The sequence below is a fragment of the Marmota marmota genome, unplaced genomic scaffold, assembly GCF_001458135.2.
Source record: "Marmota marmota marmota unplaced genomic scaffold, marMar, whole genome shotgun sequence".
Classification (NCBI taxonomy): domain Eukaryota; kingdom Metazoa; phylum Chordata; class Mammalia; order Rodentia; family Sciuridae; genus Marmota; species Marmota marmota.
Genome location: NW_025999880.1, coordinates 4,728,766 through 4,745,915, shown reverse-complemented (window position 1 = coordinate 4,745,915; position 17,150 = coordinate 4,728,766). Strand labels below are relative to the sequence as shown.

General features: G+C 35.2%; 1 protein-coding gene and 1 pseudogene across 1 annotated transcript in view; one reads left to right on the top strand and one right to left on the bottom strand.

Annotated features, from left to right (window-relative positions):
• Positions 1–17,150, bottom strand: part of Hsf5 (heat shock transcription factor 5) — a 40,596-nt gene that overhangs the window by 4,990 nt on the left and 18,456 nt on the right. The window contains exons 4-5 of the mRNA XM_015495418.2: positions 15,978–16,499; positions 13,564–13,741 (exon numbers count right to left, since the gene is read on the bottom strand). Of these exons, the coding sequence (XP_015350904.1) occupies positions 13,564–13,741; positions 15,978–16,499 (700 nt within the window). The remainder of the gene's footprint in view (positions 1–13,563; positions 13,742–15,977; positions 16,500–17,150) is intronic.
• On the top strand, positions 104–2,201 carry LOC125612039 (annotated as a pseudogene).

Genomic DNA, 17,150 nt, shown 5'->3' with positions numbered 1-17,150 from the left:
AAGCAGTCATAGGCAATGTGTAAATGAAAGGGTATATCTGTATATTCCAGTACAATTTTACTTATATATATTGAAATCTGAATTTCATATAATTTTCATGCATCATGAAATGTTCTTTTGGATTTTCCCCCCAACAATTAAAAAATATAAAAACCATGCTGTTGGCAGGCCACGTAAAATTAGGCTAGATGTGGCTCATGGGCCAGTTTATCAATTCCTGTTATAAGAACAAACACCGGGAATACAATCAAAAGAAATTTAACCAAAACAGGAGGCATCGAATTGAATCTTATTGTCACAGTTCTCATAAAATTATATTTTTTCCAAAGAAGATATACAAATGGCGAACAAGCACAGGAAAATTGTGGAATTTAGGTCTTAGGGAAATGCAAACCAAAATCACAATGAAGTATCACTTCACACTGTTATGATAGCACTAATAATAATTTTTAAATGGAAAGTAACAAGTATTAATAAGGATATAGAAATATTGGAACACTGGACATTGCTGACAGTCATGTAAAATAGTTCATCCATTAAGGAAAATACATTTGGAAAATGTCTTTGGTAGTTCCTCAAAAAGTTAAAGATAGGTGATTTCAAAATGCTGCCAAGGCCTTAGAACCTACAACTGCCACCCACCTCCCCCATGCTCGAGAGGGAGCCACTCTTGGGGCAGTTGTAAATTTTATCAATAGACTGTAATTTCTTCACTGCCAAAATGACATTATATTCCACTTCTGCCTAGCATTCAACATCTGACAGTGCTTACATGATCTCTTTAGAACTCATCAGTAAACTGCCACTCTTGAAGATTTTGCAGGGACCAGATACCCAAGGAGAAATGTTCACTGATAATGAGGTAATGTACTATATTTAGGCTAGTATATATAATGGTAAAGCAGTTTATGATCAATAGGAGCATATATGGTATACTGTGGTGGAGATCTTTTGGGAAAACTTTTAGGATGTCAGTGCTTCTGAGAAAGATCCACACCCTCTCTATGATATGCTAAGAAGAATCACTGCTACTACAGATGTTATTCAGACTTCCCCTCTTGGCATAGAATTACAAATGAAGACCAACTGAAGCAAAGTGCAAAAGAAAGTTCCAATTCCAGAAAAAGATCCAAAGAAGGCAATAATCCCCATACTTTCTACCTCAGAGCATAAACACAGAAATTCTAAGAAGATGAAGATTCAACAGAAAATTTAACCCAAGATGAGACATGTAGGCTGGACCTGGGATTTGAGGAATGGGATGGCTTTTAGGAAAAACCTTGGTGGGGTTTTTAGGAAATTTAAGAAATGATGATACACCTATATGTAATGGCTCAAGATATAGGTACTATCATTGTTTCAGATACTACAGATGACTTGTGTTTTCTAAATAAGTATCAGAGTAATTAAATAAAAGTTGAAGTTCTTTATATTTAGCAAGCAAGTCAAGGAAGTAGAGAAAGTGAGTGACAAAAAAATTATTAAAGTTAAAAAAAATGATGACCTAAAGGACTCGAAGTCCTTAAGTGATGATACTGATGTAGAAGTTACCTCTGAGGTTTGAACGTCCAGGAAAAGCTGTTTTGTACTGGCCACAACTTTAGATGTTGTAATCCCAACAGTACACTTGTGTTGAAGAATGCTGGGTTTTTTTGTTGTTGTTGTTTGTTTGTTTCTGTTTCTATCTACTTTTCCTTGTTGCTAAGAGATGTCGAACTCTTTACATCTTGTTAAAGGTTTTTACTGAAATTTGAGAAGGGAAAAGAATAATTTGATCTAATTCTCTCTCTACCTTGGAAAGAGAGAATTGCCTGTGTTGTTTGAAATTCTATGCCACAAATTCTTTGGACATGACACAGTGGAGACACAGAAATATTCAAAGTAGTCCTGCATTACGTTTTTTACCAGTAAACACCTCTCTGGAAACCCAAGGACAGACCTGTAGGCTACCTAATTCTTATTAAGCACAAAATAATTTTGTCAGTGTTTTCTTAGGTAAGTCCATAAATAAAGCAAATGGAAAACAGTTTCATCTTCACTCAGATTAATATTAACTAAGGGATATTAAAGAAGATTTGATATTTTGAAAAAAAGGTAAAGATAGTATTATCATGTGATGCAGCAATTCCACTCCTAGGTATATACCCCAAAGGATGATAAACAGGTATTCAGACAAATACTTGTGCACACATGTTCATAACAGCCCTACTCATAATAGGCAAAAGGTAGAAACAGCCCAAATGTCTATTAGCAGATAAATAGATAAGCAAATCATGGTATATACGTACAATCTAACATCATTTGGCCAAAAGAAATGAAGTACTGGACTGGGATTGTGGCTCAGCAGTAGAGTGCTCGCCTAGCATGTGTGAGGCCCTAGGTTCGATCCTCAGCACCACATAAAAATAAATAAATAAAGGTATTGTGTCCAACTACAACTAAAAAATAAATATTAAAAAAAAGAAATGAAGTACCAATACACATGTTACAATGCGGATGGACTTTAAAATACTATGCTAGTGTCCCAAACCAGACATAAAAGGTCACACTGCAAGATTTCATTTACATGAAAAATTCAGAGTAGGTATATCCATAAATAGAGAAGACAGATTGGTAGTTTCCAGGGGCTAGAGAAAGGAAGGGATATAGAAAAAATTTTGGAACTGGATAGAGATTGCACATTGCTATGAATGCACTATAGGCTACTGACTTGTTTGCTTTAAAATGGCTTTTTATAAATTTTACCTAAAAAAGTTACATTTCCCATCAATTTGAACTAACTCCAGAAAAAAAGGGGAAATTAGGAAATGTCTATAAAACATAAAATTCATACTCAAATATTTCTTAATTTTCAGTATCAGAGCATGGTAATGAGATATAGAATAAACTTTTAGTAAGACATATGCAATTTTTATTGTCAATAAAATAGAACTGTATATCCATATGGTACCTAATACAGTAGGGTAGTTTTCAGTGAGTATTTAAAAAAAACAAAAACTGAAGGGGTAGTTTGACTCCTTAGATGTTTAAACCTTATCTCTCTGTGGCTAACTAAAAGACTACTCAAAAAGACAAAAAGTAGATACAGCCACAGAAAGCAGAATGGTGGCTGCCATAGGCTAGGCAGGGGAATGGACAGCGATCATTTAACGGGTACAGATTTGTAATTTTGTAAGAGGAAAAGAGTTCTGGAGATGGATGTTGGTGATGGCACCAAAACAATGTGAATGTATGTAATGCCGGTGAATATTACACTTAAAAATGGTTTCAATGCCAATTGAAGACAGCTTTTTTCCAAGAATTTATTTATTTTTTCATTTTTTTCAGTACTGAGGATTGAACCCAGAGGTGTTCCATCATTGAACTACATCCCCAGTCTTTTTTACTTTTTCTTTTTTGAGACAGGGTCTCACTAAGTTGCTGAAGCTGGGCCTGGAGCTTGTGATTCTCCTGCTTCAGCCTACCAAGTAGACAGGATCACAGAAAGGTATGCTGAAACTATGTAGGGCACACAACAGAATAAACAAGTCTGAAGTTCGGAGTTTAAGACTTAGGATATAAATTCAGGAACCATCAATATAATAATGCAATGATAATAAAAGCATCAATAATAATAAAAGCAATAAGACTGATTGAGAATACATAGTAATTAAATAGAGAAAGATTAAGAAAAGAGACCTAAGAGTTGAGATCTGGGACTTATCAACATTTAGGTTTTTCTAATACCAAAAGCTTTCTTCCTTCTAACTATGTGGTTCAAGTAGGTAACATACCTCATCTCACACTGACTTGAGGTCATATGCCATAGGACCTTATTAGGGCCATGTTTTCATAGACTGTTAGACTAAGTTCTATCAGAGAAGAAAAATTTGCAACTTCATAAATTATATTTCTGCTTATGCTTTAATTCTAAAAATGAACTTTTTTTTTTTTTTAGCAGAGAGATTCTTGCTTAATTATATGTCATTTGTTTCCTGTCCCTAATAAAATAAAAGTGTGATTAGGTGTTATGATGGTGCCAATGTTTCACAACTCTTAGACTTCCAGTAGAAAGCCAAGGTCAATTAAGACCATCTATCAACACTGTTGACCAAACGATACGGCCTTACTTAGAAAAAACCAACAGGAAGAGTTAATAAAGATAATTAATGTGCTAATTGTTTTGTCAGTTACACTTATGACCATAACATGTAGTGAAAAAAGGAAATTATTTTAACATCAGGCACCAGAGTTCCTCTTACGAAGGTGACTGTCTTTGTTGAGAAATATATCTCGATAGGTTGTTTGGGTTGGAGAAGAGGCCTCTCAAAGATATCAGAAAATAGAGAAACTTCTCTGCCTAAATGAACAGAAATTAAGGGCCTTAGGAAAATGTAGAAGAAGAGACGAGAGAAGACAAGGTCTGGTGCTAGTACAAATAAAGAATGCAACTTTGTAGAAGGCCATGACTAGTGACAAGGATAGATAACAGTAGTAAGGTGACCAAAGGCCTTTCAGGAAGAGTCATGGCTAATATTCCATTAAAAATTTTAAATGTAAATTTTATCTACTTCCCCAAATCTTCAGAAATTATGCTGCATATGCAAGTGTCTAGTGCAAATGCTTGGGGAAGGGGAAAGGCATCAAAGAAAGAGGGCTAATTCTGTTTATAGAATAGCCTGAGGCTGGGAGTGGTGAAAAACACCTATAATCCCAATAACTGGAAAGGCTGAGGCAGGAAGATCCCAAGTTGGAGGCCAGCCTCAGCAACTTGGCAAGACCCTGTCTCAAAACTAAGAAACAAAAATAAAATAAAAAAGAACTGGGGTTGTACCTCAGTGGTAAAGTGCCCCAGGATTCAATCCCCAGGACCAAAAATAGAGCACATTGGTAGACTGTGTGCATGAACTGAAATAAAAATACTTGATTTAGTATAGCATGGAGCCAATAGAGAAAAACTCTGGGAGGCAAGACAGGGGCAAATCTAGAATTAGGCAGAAGTAGAAATTTGAAAATGAAAGCCACTTGCAAGGGGCTAAGGCTGTGGCTCAGTGGTAGCGCGCCTTCCTCAAAGATGTGAGGCACTGGGTTCAATACTCAGCACCACATAAAAAAAATAAATAAAGATATTGTGTCCATCTACAACTAAAAAAATAAAATAAAATAAAAATAAATAAATAAGCCACTTGTGCAAGCCCTAAAAAGTCCCAGAAATCTTAAAAAGGCATTTTTATGTAGGTTAAGGTTAGCTTGAGTCAATCATATTCAAACATTGAAAGTCAGTTTAATATCTGGAATATAAATATATTTTCTAAAAATTCTATAAATTGCTCATTCCTATTATTATGAAGCTTTTAAAAAACTTTTTAGTACTAAGTTCTAAGAGGAAAATTCATTGCATAAAGTTCATTCCTTAAAAGAAGAAAAAGTCAACAAATAAATGACCTAACATTACATCTCAAAGCCCTAGAAAAAGAAGAACAAATCAACCCCAAAAGAAGTAGAAAGCAGGAAATAATTAAAATCAGAGCTGAAATCAATGAAATTGAAACAAAAGAAACAATTGAAAAATTGACAAAACAAAAAGTTGGTTCTTTGAAAAAAATAAATAAAATTGATAAATTCTTAGCCATGCTAATAAAGAGGAGAGAAAACAAAATTACTAACAACTGTGATGAAAAAGAAAATATCATGATGGACACTACAGAAATACATAAGATAATTAGAAATTATTTTGAAAATTTGTACTCCACTAGAATAAAAAATATTGAAGGCATCGATACGTTTCTAGAGTTATATGATTTGCCCAAACTGAATCAGGATGATATACACAAGTTAAACAGATCAATTTCAAGCAATGAAGTAGAAGACACCATCAGAAACCTACCAACCAAGAAAAGCCCAGGACCAGATGGATACACAGCTGAGTTCTTCTACAAGACCTTCAAAGAAGAACTAATACCAATACTCCTCAAATTATTCCATGAAATAGAAAAAGAGGGAACACTTCCAAACTCATTCTATGAGGCCAATATCACCCTGATTCCAAAACCAGACAAAGACACATCAAAGAAAGAAAACTCCAGACCAATATCTCTAATGAACATAGATGCAAAAATTCTCAATAAAATTCTGGCAGCTCGAATACAAAAACATATTGAAAAGATAGTGCACCATGATCAAGTGGGGTTCATTCCAGGGATACAAGGTTGGTTCAACACACAGAAATCAATAAATGTAATTCATCATATCAATAGACTTAAAGATAACAATCATATGATCATCTCAATAGATGCAGAAAAAGCATTTGACAAAATACAGCACCCTTCATGTTCAAAACACCAGAAAAACTAGGGATAACAGGAACATATCTCAACATTGTAAATGCTGTCTATGCGAAGCCCAAGGCCAACATCATTCTAAATGGAGAAAAATTGAAAGCATTCCCTCTAAATACTGGAACAATACAGGGAAGACAGGGATGCCCTTTTTTACCACTTTTATTTAACACAGTTCTTGAAACTCTAGCCAGACAAAAGAAATTAAAGGGATAAGATAGGAAAAGAAGAACTCAAACTATCACTATTTGTGGATGACATGATTCTATACCTAGAGAATCCAAAAAATTCCACCAGAAAACTTCAAGAATAAATGAATTCAGAAAAGTAGCGGGATATAAAATCAACACCCATAAATCAAAGGCATTTCATTACATCAGTGACAAATCCTCTGACAAAACAGATGAAAGACCTCTACAATGAAAACTACAGAACACTAAAGAAAGAAATTAAAGAAGACCTTAGAAGATGGAAAGATCTCCTTTGTTCTTGGGTAGGTAGAATTAATATTGTCAAAATGACCATACTACCAAAAGCACTATATAAATTTAATGCAATTCCAATCAAAATCTCAATGACATTCCTCATAGAAAAAGCAATCATGAAATTCATCTGGAAAAATAAGAGACCCAGAAGAGCCAAAGCAATCCTTACCAAGAAGAGTAAAGCAGGTGGCCTTACTATACCAGACTTTAAACTATACTACAGAGCAATAGTAACAAAAATGGCATGGATTGGCACCAAAATACACTTGTAGACCAATGGTACAGAATAGAGGACACAGAAATAAACCCACATAAATACAATTATCTCATACTAGACAAAGGCGCCAAAAACATATATTGGAGAAAAAATAGCCTCTTCAACAAATGGTACTAGGAAAACTGGAAATCCCTATGCAGCAAAATAAAATTAAGCCCCTATCTCTCACCATGTGAAAAACTCAACTCAAAGTGGATCAAGGACATAGGAATTAAACCAGAGACCCTGTGCCTAATAGAAGAAAAAGAAGGCCCAAATCTTCATCATGTCAGATTAGGCCCCGACTTCCTTAATAAGACTCCTATAGTGCAAGAAATAAAATCAAGAATCAATAAATGGGATGCATTCAAACTAAAAAGCTTTTTCTCAGCAGAAGAAACAATCAGTGAGGTGATGAGAGCGCCTACAAAATGGGAGCACATTTTTACCACACTCACAGATAGAGCACTAATCTCTAGGATATACAAAGAACTCAAAAAAATTAACATCAAATATACAAATAACCCAATCAATAAATTGGCCAAGGAACTGAACAGACAATTCTCAGAAGATTATATACAATCAGTCAACAAATATATGAAAAAATGTTCAACATCTCTAGCAATTAAGAGAAATGCAAATCAAAACTACTCTAAGATTTCATCTTATTCCAGGCAGAATGGCAACTATTAAGAATATAATAAGTGTTAGCGAGGATGTGGGGGAAAAGGCACACTCATACATTGCTGGTGGGACTGCAAATTGGTGCAACCAATCTGGAAAGCATTCCTTGGAAAACTTGGAATGGAACCACCATTTGACCCAGCTATCCCACCCCTCTGTTTATACCCAAAGGACTTAAAAACAGCATACTACAGGGACACAGCCACATCAGCTGAATTCACAATAGGCAAACTGTGGAACCAACCTAGATGTCCTTCAATAGATGAATGGATAAAAAAACTGTGGTATATATATATACAATGGAATAATACTCAGCATTAAAAGAGAATAAAATCATGGTATTTGCAGGTAAATGGATGGAGTCGGGGAATATCATGCTAAGGAAGCCAATCCCCAAAAAACAAAGGCCAAATGTTTTCTCTGATATGTGGATGCTGATCCATAATGTGGGGGCTGGGGGGAGCATGGGAGGGAGGGAGGAACTTTAGACAGGGCAAAGGGGAAGGGAGGAGGCAAGGGGGGTAGGAAAGTTGGTGGAATGAGATGGCATCATTACCTAAAGTACATGTATGAAGACATAAATGGTGTGACTCTACTTTGTGTACAACCAGAGACATGAAAAATTGTGCTCTATATGTGTACTATGAATTGAAATGCATTCTGCTGTCATATATATTAGAATATAATTGAAATGCATTCTGCTGTCATACAAATTAGAATAAATAAATTTTTAAAAATTTGCTCATTCCTATTATTGTGAATATTTTAATATATATATATATACACACACACACACTCATATATACACATGTATATATTTATTTATTTATTTTAGTTATAGATGGACACAATACCTTTTATTTATTTATTTCTATGTGGTGCTGAGGATCCAACCCAGTGCCTCACACATGCTAGGCAAGTGCTCTACCATTAAGCCACAATCCCAGGCCTATTGTGAGGCTTTTATATTCATGCTATAGAAACACTGTAAAGTATTTACTTTTAGTATTTTCAGATTTTAATTCAATTTTAGAAATTCAGAAAATTTACCATAATCCTACTCTCATATACATACATACACAAATTAAGTTAAAATATCCCTGTACCCTTCATTTCTATCTTCTCAAAGGTCACCATTATTACATATTTCAGTTTTATCATATATTTTCAGATTTTTTTTCTATAATTATACAGCATACACTTAGCTTTCCGTTTTTCTTTCTAGAAAGGGAACTGTGCTAGGCATATGGTGCTGCAACCTGTTTGTACATTAATACATTATGGACACATAATGTTCACTAAATATTTCCAGGTCACAACTTGTCACACTATTTTCTTAAATGGTTGCACAGCATTTAATTATATGAATTTATTATAATTTATCTAGTTCCCAACTGTCAGGTATTTATGCTTTTTCTAGGTTTTTGCTATTAAAATAATACCATAGTGAACTTTTTTATGGTATCTTTGGAATACACATATTTCAGTAGGACAGATTTGTAGTAGAATTCTTGTGTTAAAACACATGAGTAATTTAATTATTTATAGATAATGAAAAACTGCCCTCCCTTCAAAAGGCAATAGACTTTTACATTCCAGTTGCAGCATTTGGGGGTTCCTTTTTTCCTACACCATTTTTTGGGTGCTACTGGGGATTGAACACAGGGGCACTCTACCACTGAGCTACATCCCCAGTCCATTTCTTTTTTATTTTGGTAAAGGGTTTCATTAAATTGCCCAGGCTAGCCTTGGACTTTCAAATCTTCCTGTCTCAGCCTCCCAAATAGCTAGGATTACAGGTATGCACCAGCGCACCCAGCTTCCTTATAACTTTACCAAGTCCAATATTAGGAACAGCTAAAGTTTTGCCAATTAGATTGAAGAAAAGTAGCTGGTTTAATTTGTATTTCTCTGGTAAACAAAGGTTGAATATCTTTTTATATATTCATTAGTCATTTTTATTTCTTCTAAACTGCATACTAATATAATTTGTTTTTAGTTGTAGATGGATACAATATCTTTATTATTTTATGTAGTGCTGAGGACAGAACCCATATCTCACTCATGTCAGGCAAGTGCTCTACCACTGAGCCACAACCCTATCCCCTAATTTAAAATTTTTTTTGCAGTTGTAGATGAACAGAATGCCTTTGTTTATTTTTAAAAATTTTTTTTAGTTGTTGGTAGACCTTTATTTTATTTATTTATATGTGGTGCTGACAATCGAACCCAGTGCCTCACACGTAGGCAAGTGCGCTACAGCTGAGCCTCAGCCCCAACCCCAGCCCCAGCCCCTAATTTGTTTATTTTTAGGTGGTGCTGAGGATCAAACCCAATGCCTCACTGTGCTAGGCGAGTGTTCTGCCACTGATCTACAACCACAGCCCCCCAGCTAAATTTTATTTATTTTTATTGGTTTGCATTTTTCTTACTGATTTGTAAGAGGTTCGTCTGTAATATTGATACATACATTTATGTGATAAGTATTTTCCTTAAGGCCATGCTAGTCATCTCCTAACACTGATTCTCATTCTTAACATCATGGTGTTATTTTAATAGTTATTATTTTTGTGGTGCTGAAGATTGAACACAGACCCTTGTGCATGCTAAGCAAGCACTCCACTACTGAGCTACATCTCTAGTCCTATGGTACTCTTTTAAATAGGCAAATGGCCCCCAGCCAAAGACTGTATTTCTAAGCTTCCCTATAGCTAGAACTTGGTCTTCTGTGACTTTAAGTTCTGTTCAAAAAGATGTGAACATATGTGATAACTTAGTGCATATGAGGAAAGGATATTTATAGCAGCCTGCTATCTAGAGTGGTAAGCCATCTTTAACCATGCAATACCTGAGGACTAGCAGAAAGAAGGGAAGCTGCCACTCTGGACAGTTTATACTCAAGATAGGCTTTATCATAAGGAAAAAAAAAGTTCTATTCTTTTTTAAGCCATTGTTTTCTTTTATGGTGCTAGTGATTGAACCTAAGGCCTCATGCATGCTAGGCAAATGCTCTACCACTGAGCTTCATCTCTAGTCCCTTTTGTTTTATTTGTTACAATTTCTATTCTAATGTATTATTTATATAATTATGATGTTCTAATTTATATCCTAATAGGCAATTTGGAATCTAGATGTGAGGTGCTGCTATAATTCAAATTTAAAAATGTGGTTCTGGGCACTGGAGTATATTTCAGTGGTTCAATTCAAGTATCAAAAAAAAAAAAGTGGCATGGGCTTACTAGTCAGACAGTAGGTGATTAAGATATAGCAGGCTGGAATGTTGGTGATCTTTGTTATTTGTGTCAAAACATTTGGTAAACTCATTACCTGTGATACCCTGGAAGGCAGACCATAGAACAAGTGCTCATACAACCATAGGGAAAAGGCTAACAAAATTCACACTGTGTTGACTATTTCTTGACACATTCAGCAAAGTCCTAAAAGAAGAGATGAGCTCAGTCTAGAGGTTCCCAGTGTGCAAGCAAAGATGGATGGGAATATTTCTCTTCCTGTAGTTGACAATCTATTCACTACAGCTCATTAGTTTAGGTCATACATCCAACTGCTTCAGAAACCCAAGGGAGCCTCAACCTTTTCTCAAGCACCTTTTGTAAGAACCTCTGAAAATTAGGAGTGGTGTGCATAACTATAGCCTCAACTATTTAGAAAGCAGAGGCAGGAGGATTCCAAGTTCAAGTCCAGACTGGGCAATTCAGTGAGGCCCAAGCTCAAAATAAAAAAGGCAGGGGGGGAGGCTGGGGATGTGGCTCAAGCAGTAGTGTGCTCGCCTGCATGCGCGGGGCGCTGGGCTCGATCCTCAGCACCACATAAAAAAATAAAATAAAGATGTTGTGTCCACCGAAAACTAAAAAATAAATAATTAAAAAAATTCTCCCTCTCTGTCTCTCTCTCTCTCTCTTTAGAAAAAAAAAGGGGGGGGTATAGCTCAGTGNCCGGATCAGGTACGGTGGGTGGGGAGGGGTGGGTGGTGGGAGTGGGGGGTGGGGTGGGGGTGGTGGGGGTGGGTAAGGAGGGGGAATCTCACAGACAATGGGAGAGAGCTCTACTGCAAAGATTCAACCTACTCTCAGATGATATCATCGTAGGTACCATTAGGGAATGGGAAAAGCATAGACTGCAAATCAAATATCAGACTTGTCATGCTTAACACTACCTAAAATGAGATCCCTGGCTTTCAACTGGAATGACCCAAGCAAGGCCAACAAAGCAGTTATCTACCAACTTTTGATTTGTTTTTTTGTTTTTTGTGCTACAAGGGATTAAACTCAGGCCTGTTCTACCACTGAGCAAATATCCCTAGTCCTTTTATTTTTTGAGACAGGATCCACTAAGTTGACCAGGCTGGTTTTGAATTTGTGATCCTCCTCCCTCAGCTTTTTTATAGCTGGGATTACAGGTATATACCACAGCACTTGGCTCCAAGTTGTTGTTGTTGCTTTTTATGCAAATGCCTGTTGTTATTATTATTGTTAATTAAAATGCCTGAGAATTAACAAGTCTGGTATGCTAAGAAGTGTAATTGTTCGGCCCCTAAAGTTAATCCTCAGACACTTTAGATTTATCCTTGTAGAAAATAGGTAACAAAAACTGGATCATTCCAACAAAAGAACACATACTCCATGAGGACCACTGCAGATGAGACTACCTTTAAGAATAATGAACAAGAGGCTGGGGATGTGGCTCAAGCAGTAGCGTGCTCGCCTGGCATGTGCCTGGCATGCATGCAGCCTGGGTTCAATCCTCAGCACCACATACAAACAAAGATGTTGTGTCCGCCGAAAACTAAAAAATAAATATTAAAAAAATTCTCTCTCTCTTTAAAAAAAAAAAAAAAGAATAATGAACAAATTAGAGACTCCTTGGACAGGAAAGCCAGAGGTGATAGTTTCTTGATATTAAAAAAAAAAAAGAAAGAAAGAAAAAAAAAAAAGTAGAACCAACAGTGTGTGCCCCAAACAATCACCTATTCTATTTTTTTTAAATATTATATTTAGTTGTAGATGGACACAATATCTTTCTTTCTTCCTTCCTTTCTTCCTTCCTTCCTTCCTTTCTACATGGTGCTGAGGATCGAACCCAGGGCCTCATACATGCAAGGTAAGAGCTCAACAACTGAGCTACAACCCCATCCCCTCTAGATTCTTATAAATCAAAAGAAAGGTCTGGGGTTGTGGTTCAGCAGAATGCTTGCCTAGCATGTGCAAGGCCCTGGGTTCAATCTTCAACACCACATAAAAATAAATAAATAAAATAAAAGTATTATTTGTGTCCAACTACAACTAAAAAATATTTTAAAAACATTTTAAAAATAAATAAAGAGAAAAACAATCCTACTGATATAGAGTTACACTTTATAGCATTTTTATGTACTCAGGATCTATCTTTTATATCCATCTAATTTCCTCCCATCACTATTTAAGTGTATAACCTTGTGTCCTACAGTCTTTTAATAAGTGAATAAGTACATCTACAATTATAAGTCTTTGGCATCTGAGGACAGTTATTAAGTCATCCTTCATTTTACCCTCTTCAAGTTAACCTAATTTCTTTGATTTATCTTAAATGTTTTCAGCATTTTTGAAAGCTTAAATTCTTATATGCAATATTAGGAAAATATTACATATTTTACAAGGATAATTTTTACAGTTATGTAAAAAGCAATGTGATAGATATAATACAATCATGAATAATAAGTGAAGACATAGAAAAACTGTCATTTAAATATTAATTTTATACTGTGGTTCTATTTCTAGCATTCTAGAGCTATAGATTCTAAAGCTTAAAATTACATAATCCTTACCAGAGGACTTTCCTTGTTGTGAGTTGCTTCTTCGCTCTCTGTATCTGGCTGGAGTGGATATGCCTGTGTCTTTACTAGATTTGCTAGCTGGCCCCATTTCTGAAATGAGGAATCCCATCTGTTCTGAAGGCAAGATATTCTCAGGTGGACTGGTCTGGCATTTTATACTGGCATCCACCTAAAATATTAAATTCATTTATTATTCTGAGATTTCCCCAAAATATGTACTAAAAGTTAATTAATCTATCAGAGTGTTGTGATACAGAAATATGATCCAGTCAGGCACAATAGTGCACTCCTATAAACCCAGCTCCTTGGGAGTCTGAGGCAGGAGGATCGTAAGATCAAGCCAGCCTCAGCAACTTAGCAAGGCCCTAAGCAATTTAGCAAGACCCTGTCTCAAAATTAAAAAATAAGAAGGGCTGAGGATGTGGCTCAATGGTTAAGCACCTATGGGTTTAATCCTTGGTATCAAAAAATATATATAATAATAATAAACAAAAGCTTGGAGATGTAGTTCAGTGGTAGAGTGTTGAAACACCCAGAATCCTCCCCAACACAACCATGATGCAACAAACATGCTTATAAAGCTTTTCATTCTTATGAACAGTACCTTTAATTAGCTTGCTATCTAATTATTTAATAGTAAGATGTTTATTTCCCCATACTCAAACCATTGAAATGTATGTGGAACTACAATATTCACTTATTATGATCAAAGATTTACCATGAGACTTGATGATTTTTAACTTATAAGAGAGTAAGATATTTTAAACCCTGACTGGCTAAGACCACCATCTTTTACTACTCTAGCATATGTTCCATCAGATTTCCCCTACTAGTTGGCGATGCTGAGATGATCATAGTCATAATCCTGTTGAATTCTGTCAATAAAACCTGAATACTTTATTTTACTAATTTTGTATTATTTGTCTTTAAAAGGTTGTCAAAATTGTATAAGCTTTAGTCCCTATAAAATTTAAATTCATTTGTTTCACAAATGATCATCTTTGGATTGTTAAATCATTTTGTCAAGGTGACCAATTTCTAAAATATTCAATTTCTTTATATTTATTTAAAATTAACTATATAATGAAACAAGGTTAAAAGTTAAAAACAACTTTCATGAGCTGTGGTGTTCAAGTATACTAATGAAAGAAAAAGTAACTGTGGACATGCAATTTTAAGATACAAAATCCAATATCTAAATGTGACTATGAAGAAAAAAAGACAAATTTTGTATTCTTTCTACAGACATATTCAAAACATAATTTTTTTCCTACTGAATTAACATCATTATCTTAATGTAATAGATCTCAATAGTTAGGCTCAAAAAGGAAAGAATTGATAGGAATCTTAAGACGTCTGGATCTAAAATTAGAACTAAAAAAAAAAAAACGGCTGCAAACAAAACACACCAAAAGTTATCTTGGGAGTATCGAACAATAAAAAGATTTTCAGTCCTATTAAAAGAAAAAAAAAATCAGCAAGCATTGGTGACACACGTCTGTAATCCCAGTTACTCAGGAGGCTCAAGTTTCAGGCCAGGTTGGGCAACATAGCAAGACCCTGTCTCAAAAAAAAAAAAAAAAAAAGTGCTGGGGGTTTAGTAATAGGGCTTTTGCCTAGCAAGTTCGAATTCCTGATACTTCATACTTCAATCCCCAGTAGCACACACACACCGCACACACAAAGAAGAAAAAAAGAAAAAATCCAAAATGAAAAACGTTTATCAGGCTAAGATCCATAAAAAAATTAAAGTCAGAAAAAAAATGTTAACTCACAAGATAATGTTACTTTGGATATACTTTTGATGAGTTATCCTTACTAATTATTTAGAATCAAAGTATTTATTTTATCATCATATACTAACAGTAATAAAGGAATTAATCTCTACCTTCAGAATGTGTCCCTCAAACTACAGTCAGAATTCTGCTTTAGTAATGCAAGCAGTAGTAAGAAGTTTGAACACAATATACTCATTATTCAAATGCAGTGATGTTGTCAAAAAAAAAAATGGTAAGAAAAGACCTCCAACTATATCCTTACCTCCATCTACAAATAACTTGGAAAATCCTTATATCATCTGGCAAATAAACCACTCCATATTAGTCAGGCATATCTAGTCCATCCAAATTAAAATAGAAAGCAAAACTCAAAGGATGATTTTAATATGAAAACAAGTTTTAATGCCCAGTCTGCCACTTCAAACTATAACAATAGTAAGATGATGTCTAGGGGTTAAGGTAACTCCTTTATGAATCTTTCGTGCAGAACCACATGATCCTTTCGGAAAGTGAAATGAACTGGTATTAAACCCAAATAAAACCTAGAAAAATTCCACTAGAAGATTCTTTAACAAGAAGCATTGTGTACTTTGAACTTTATTATAATTCTTTTGTTTGCCCTCTTACCTGGTGTGTGTTGAATGGTAGCCCTTCCTGCACAAATACTACTGAAGACGGAGATGGATTATGACTTAGCTGCTCCTTCAGTTTGACGTGAGCTTGTTGTATGGCTGCAGATTCCTGCATTGTGCTATTTTCCACAGGTTGAGCTGTGTGGATGGTATAGATGTACTCAGGTGACTGTGGTAGAGAGCAGGTAATTGCTTGTTCTGTTCCAACCACAAAAGATGTAATATCTGAGCCTACAGGAGTAAGTGGCTCCAGCTGGCTAGCCTGACTTGTGGACGATGGATTGCTGTTGCTTGAATTAGCTAGGATATGTTGGCCTCTGTTAGACTGAGATGTTGGGCACTGATTCTCAACAGGTTCCACCTTCACCATCTCCAATTTAGGGGAGGAATGCAACTCATCTACTATCTGAAAGACAGCCTCTAGGTTTACTTCCGTCTTTTTATTTTCATCAGTAGCACTGCAAGGCCAATTAGAAGGCAAAAATTCAACTGGACAGGAGGATTGCATTAGAGGATTCTGGGAAAAGAGAAAATAGGACTGTTTGGATAGAAAATCAAATATGAGATTAAGGAGGAAAGAAACAACATTTAGGCTCACCAATGCTTAGCACATATGACTTATAAGCTTAAAGATCACTAAGAAAATCTGAATGCTAATCTTTTCAGCAATGGCAGCTTCAAATGTATTGTTAATATTTATTTAGTATCTACCATATGTCAGCCATTATACTAAGTTTAATACTGGAGTAAAGCACTAATTCTCAGGGTTCAAGTTCACAAAAGCAAAAAGCTATAATATCTAAATACCCATTTGCCGATCGAATGTCTATATAACCAAATTCTTCCATAAAGGTTTATAGTCAAAACATTATTTTTATTTATATTATACTATCTTAGAAATACAGCAAGTAAATTGCAAACACAAGATGCTCATAAATCCACCAATCCTTCTACAGAATCAGGGGAAGGTACTGAATTCTGTTCCAAATGATTGGGGGGAAAAAATGGATAGAATATCAATGTCCTTTGGTTCCTGAGATTACTTTCGATAATGAAACAACAAACCAGAATAGCTGTGCATTTAGTTTTATATCTTTAAGACATATCTATAAACATACATATGTATCTATTCATACTTATCTAAATAATGTATGAAGACATAAAGATC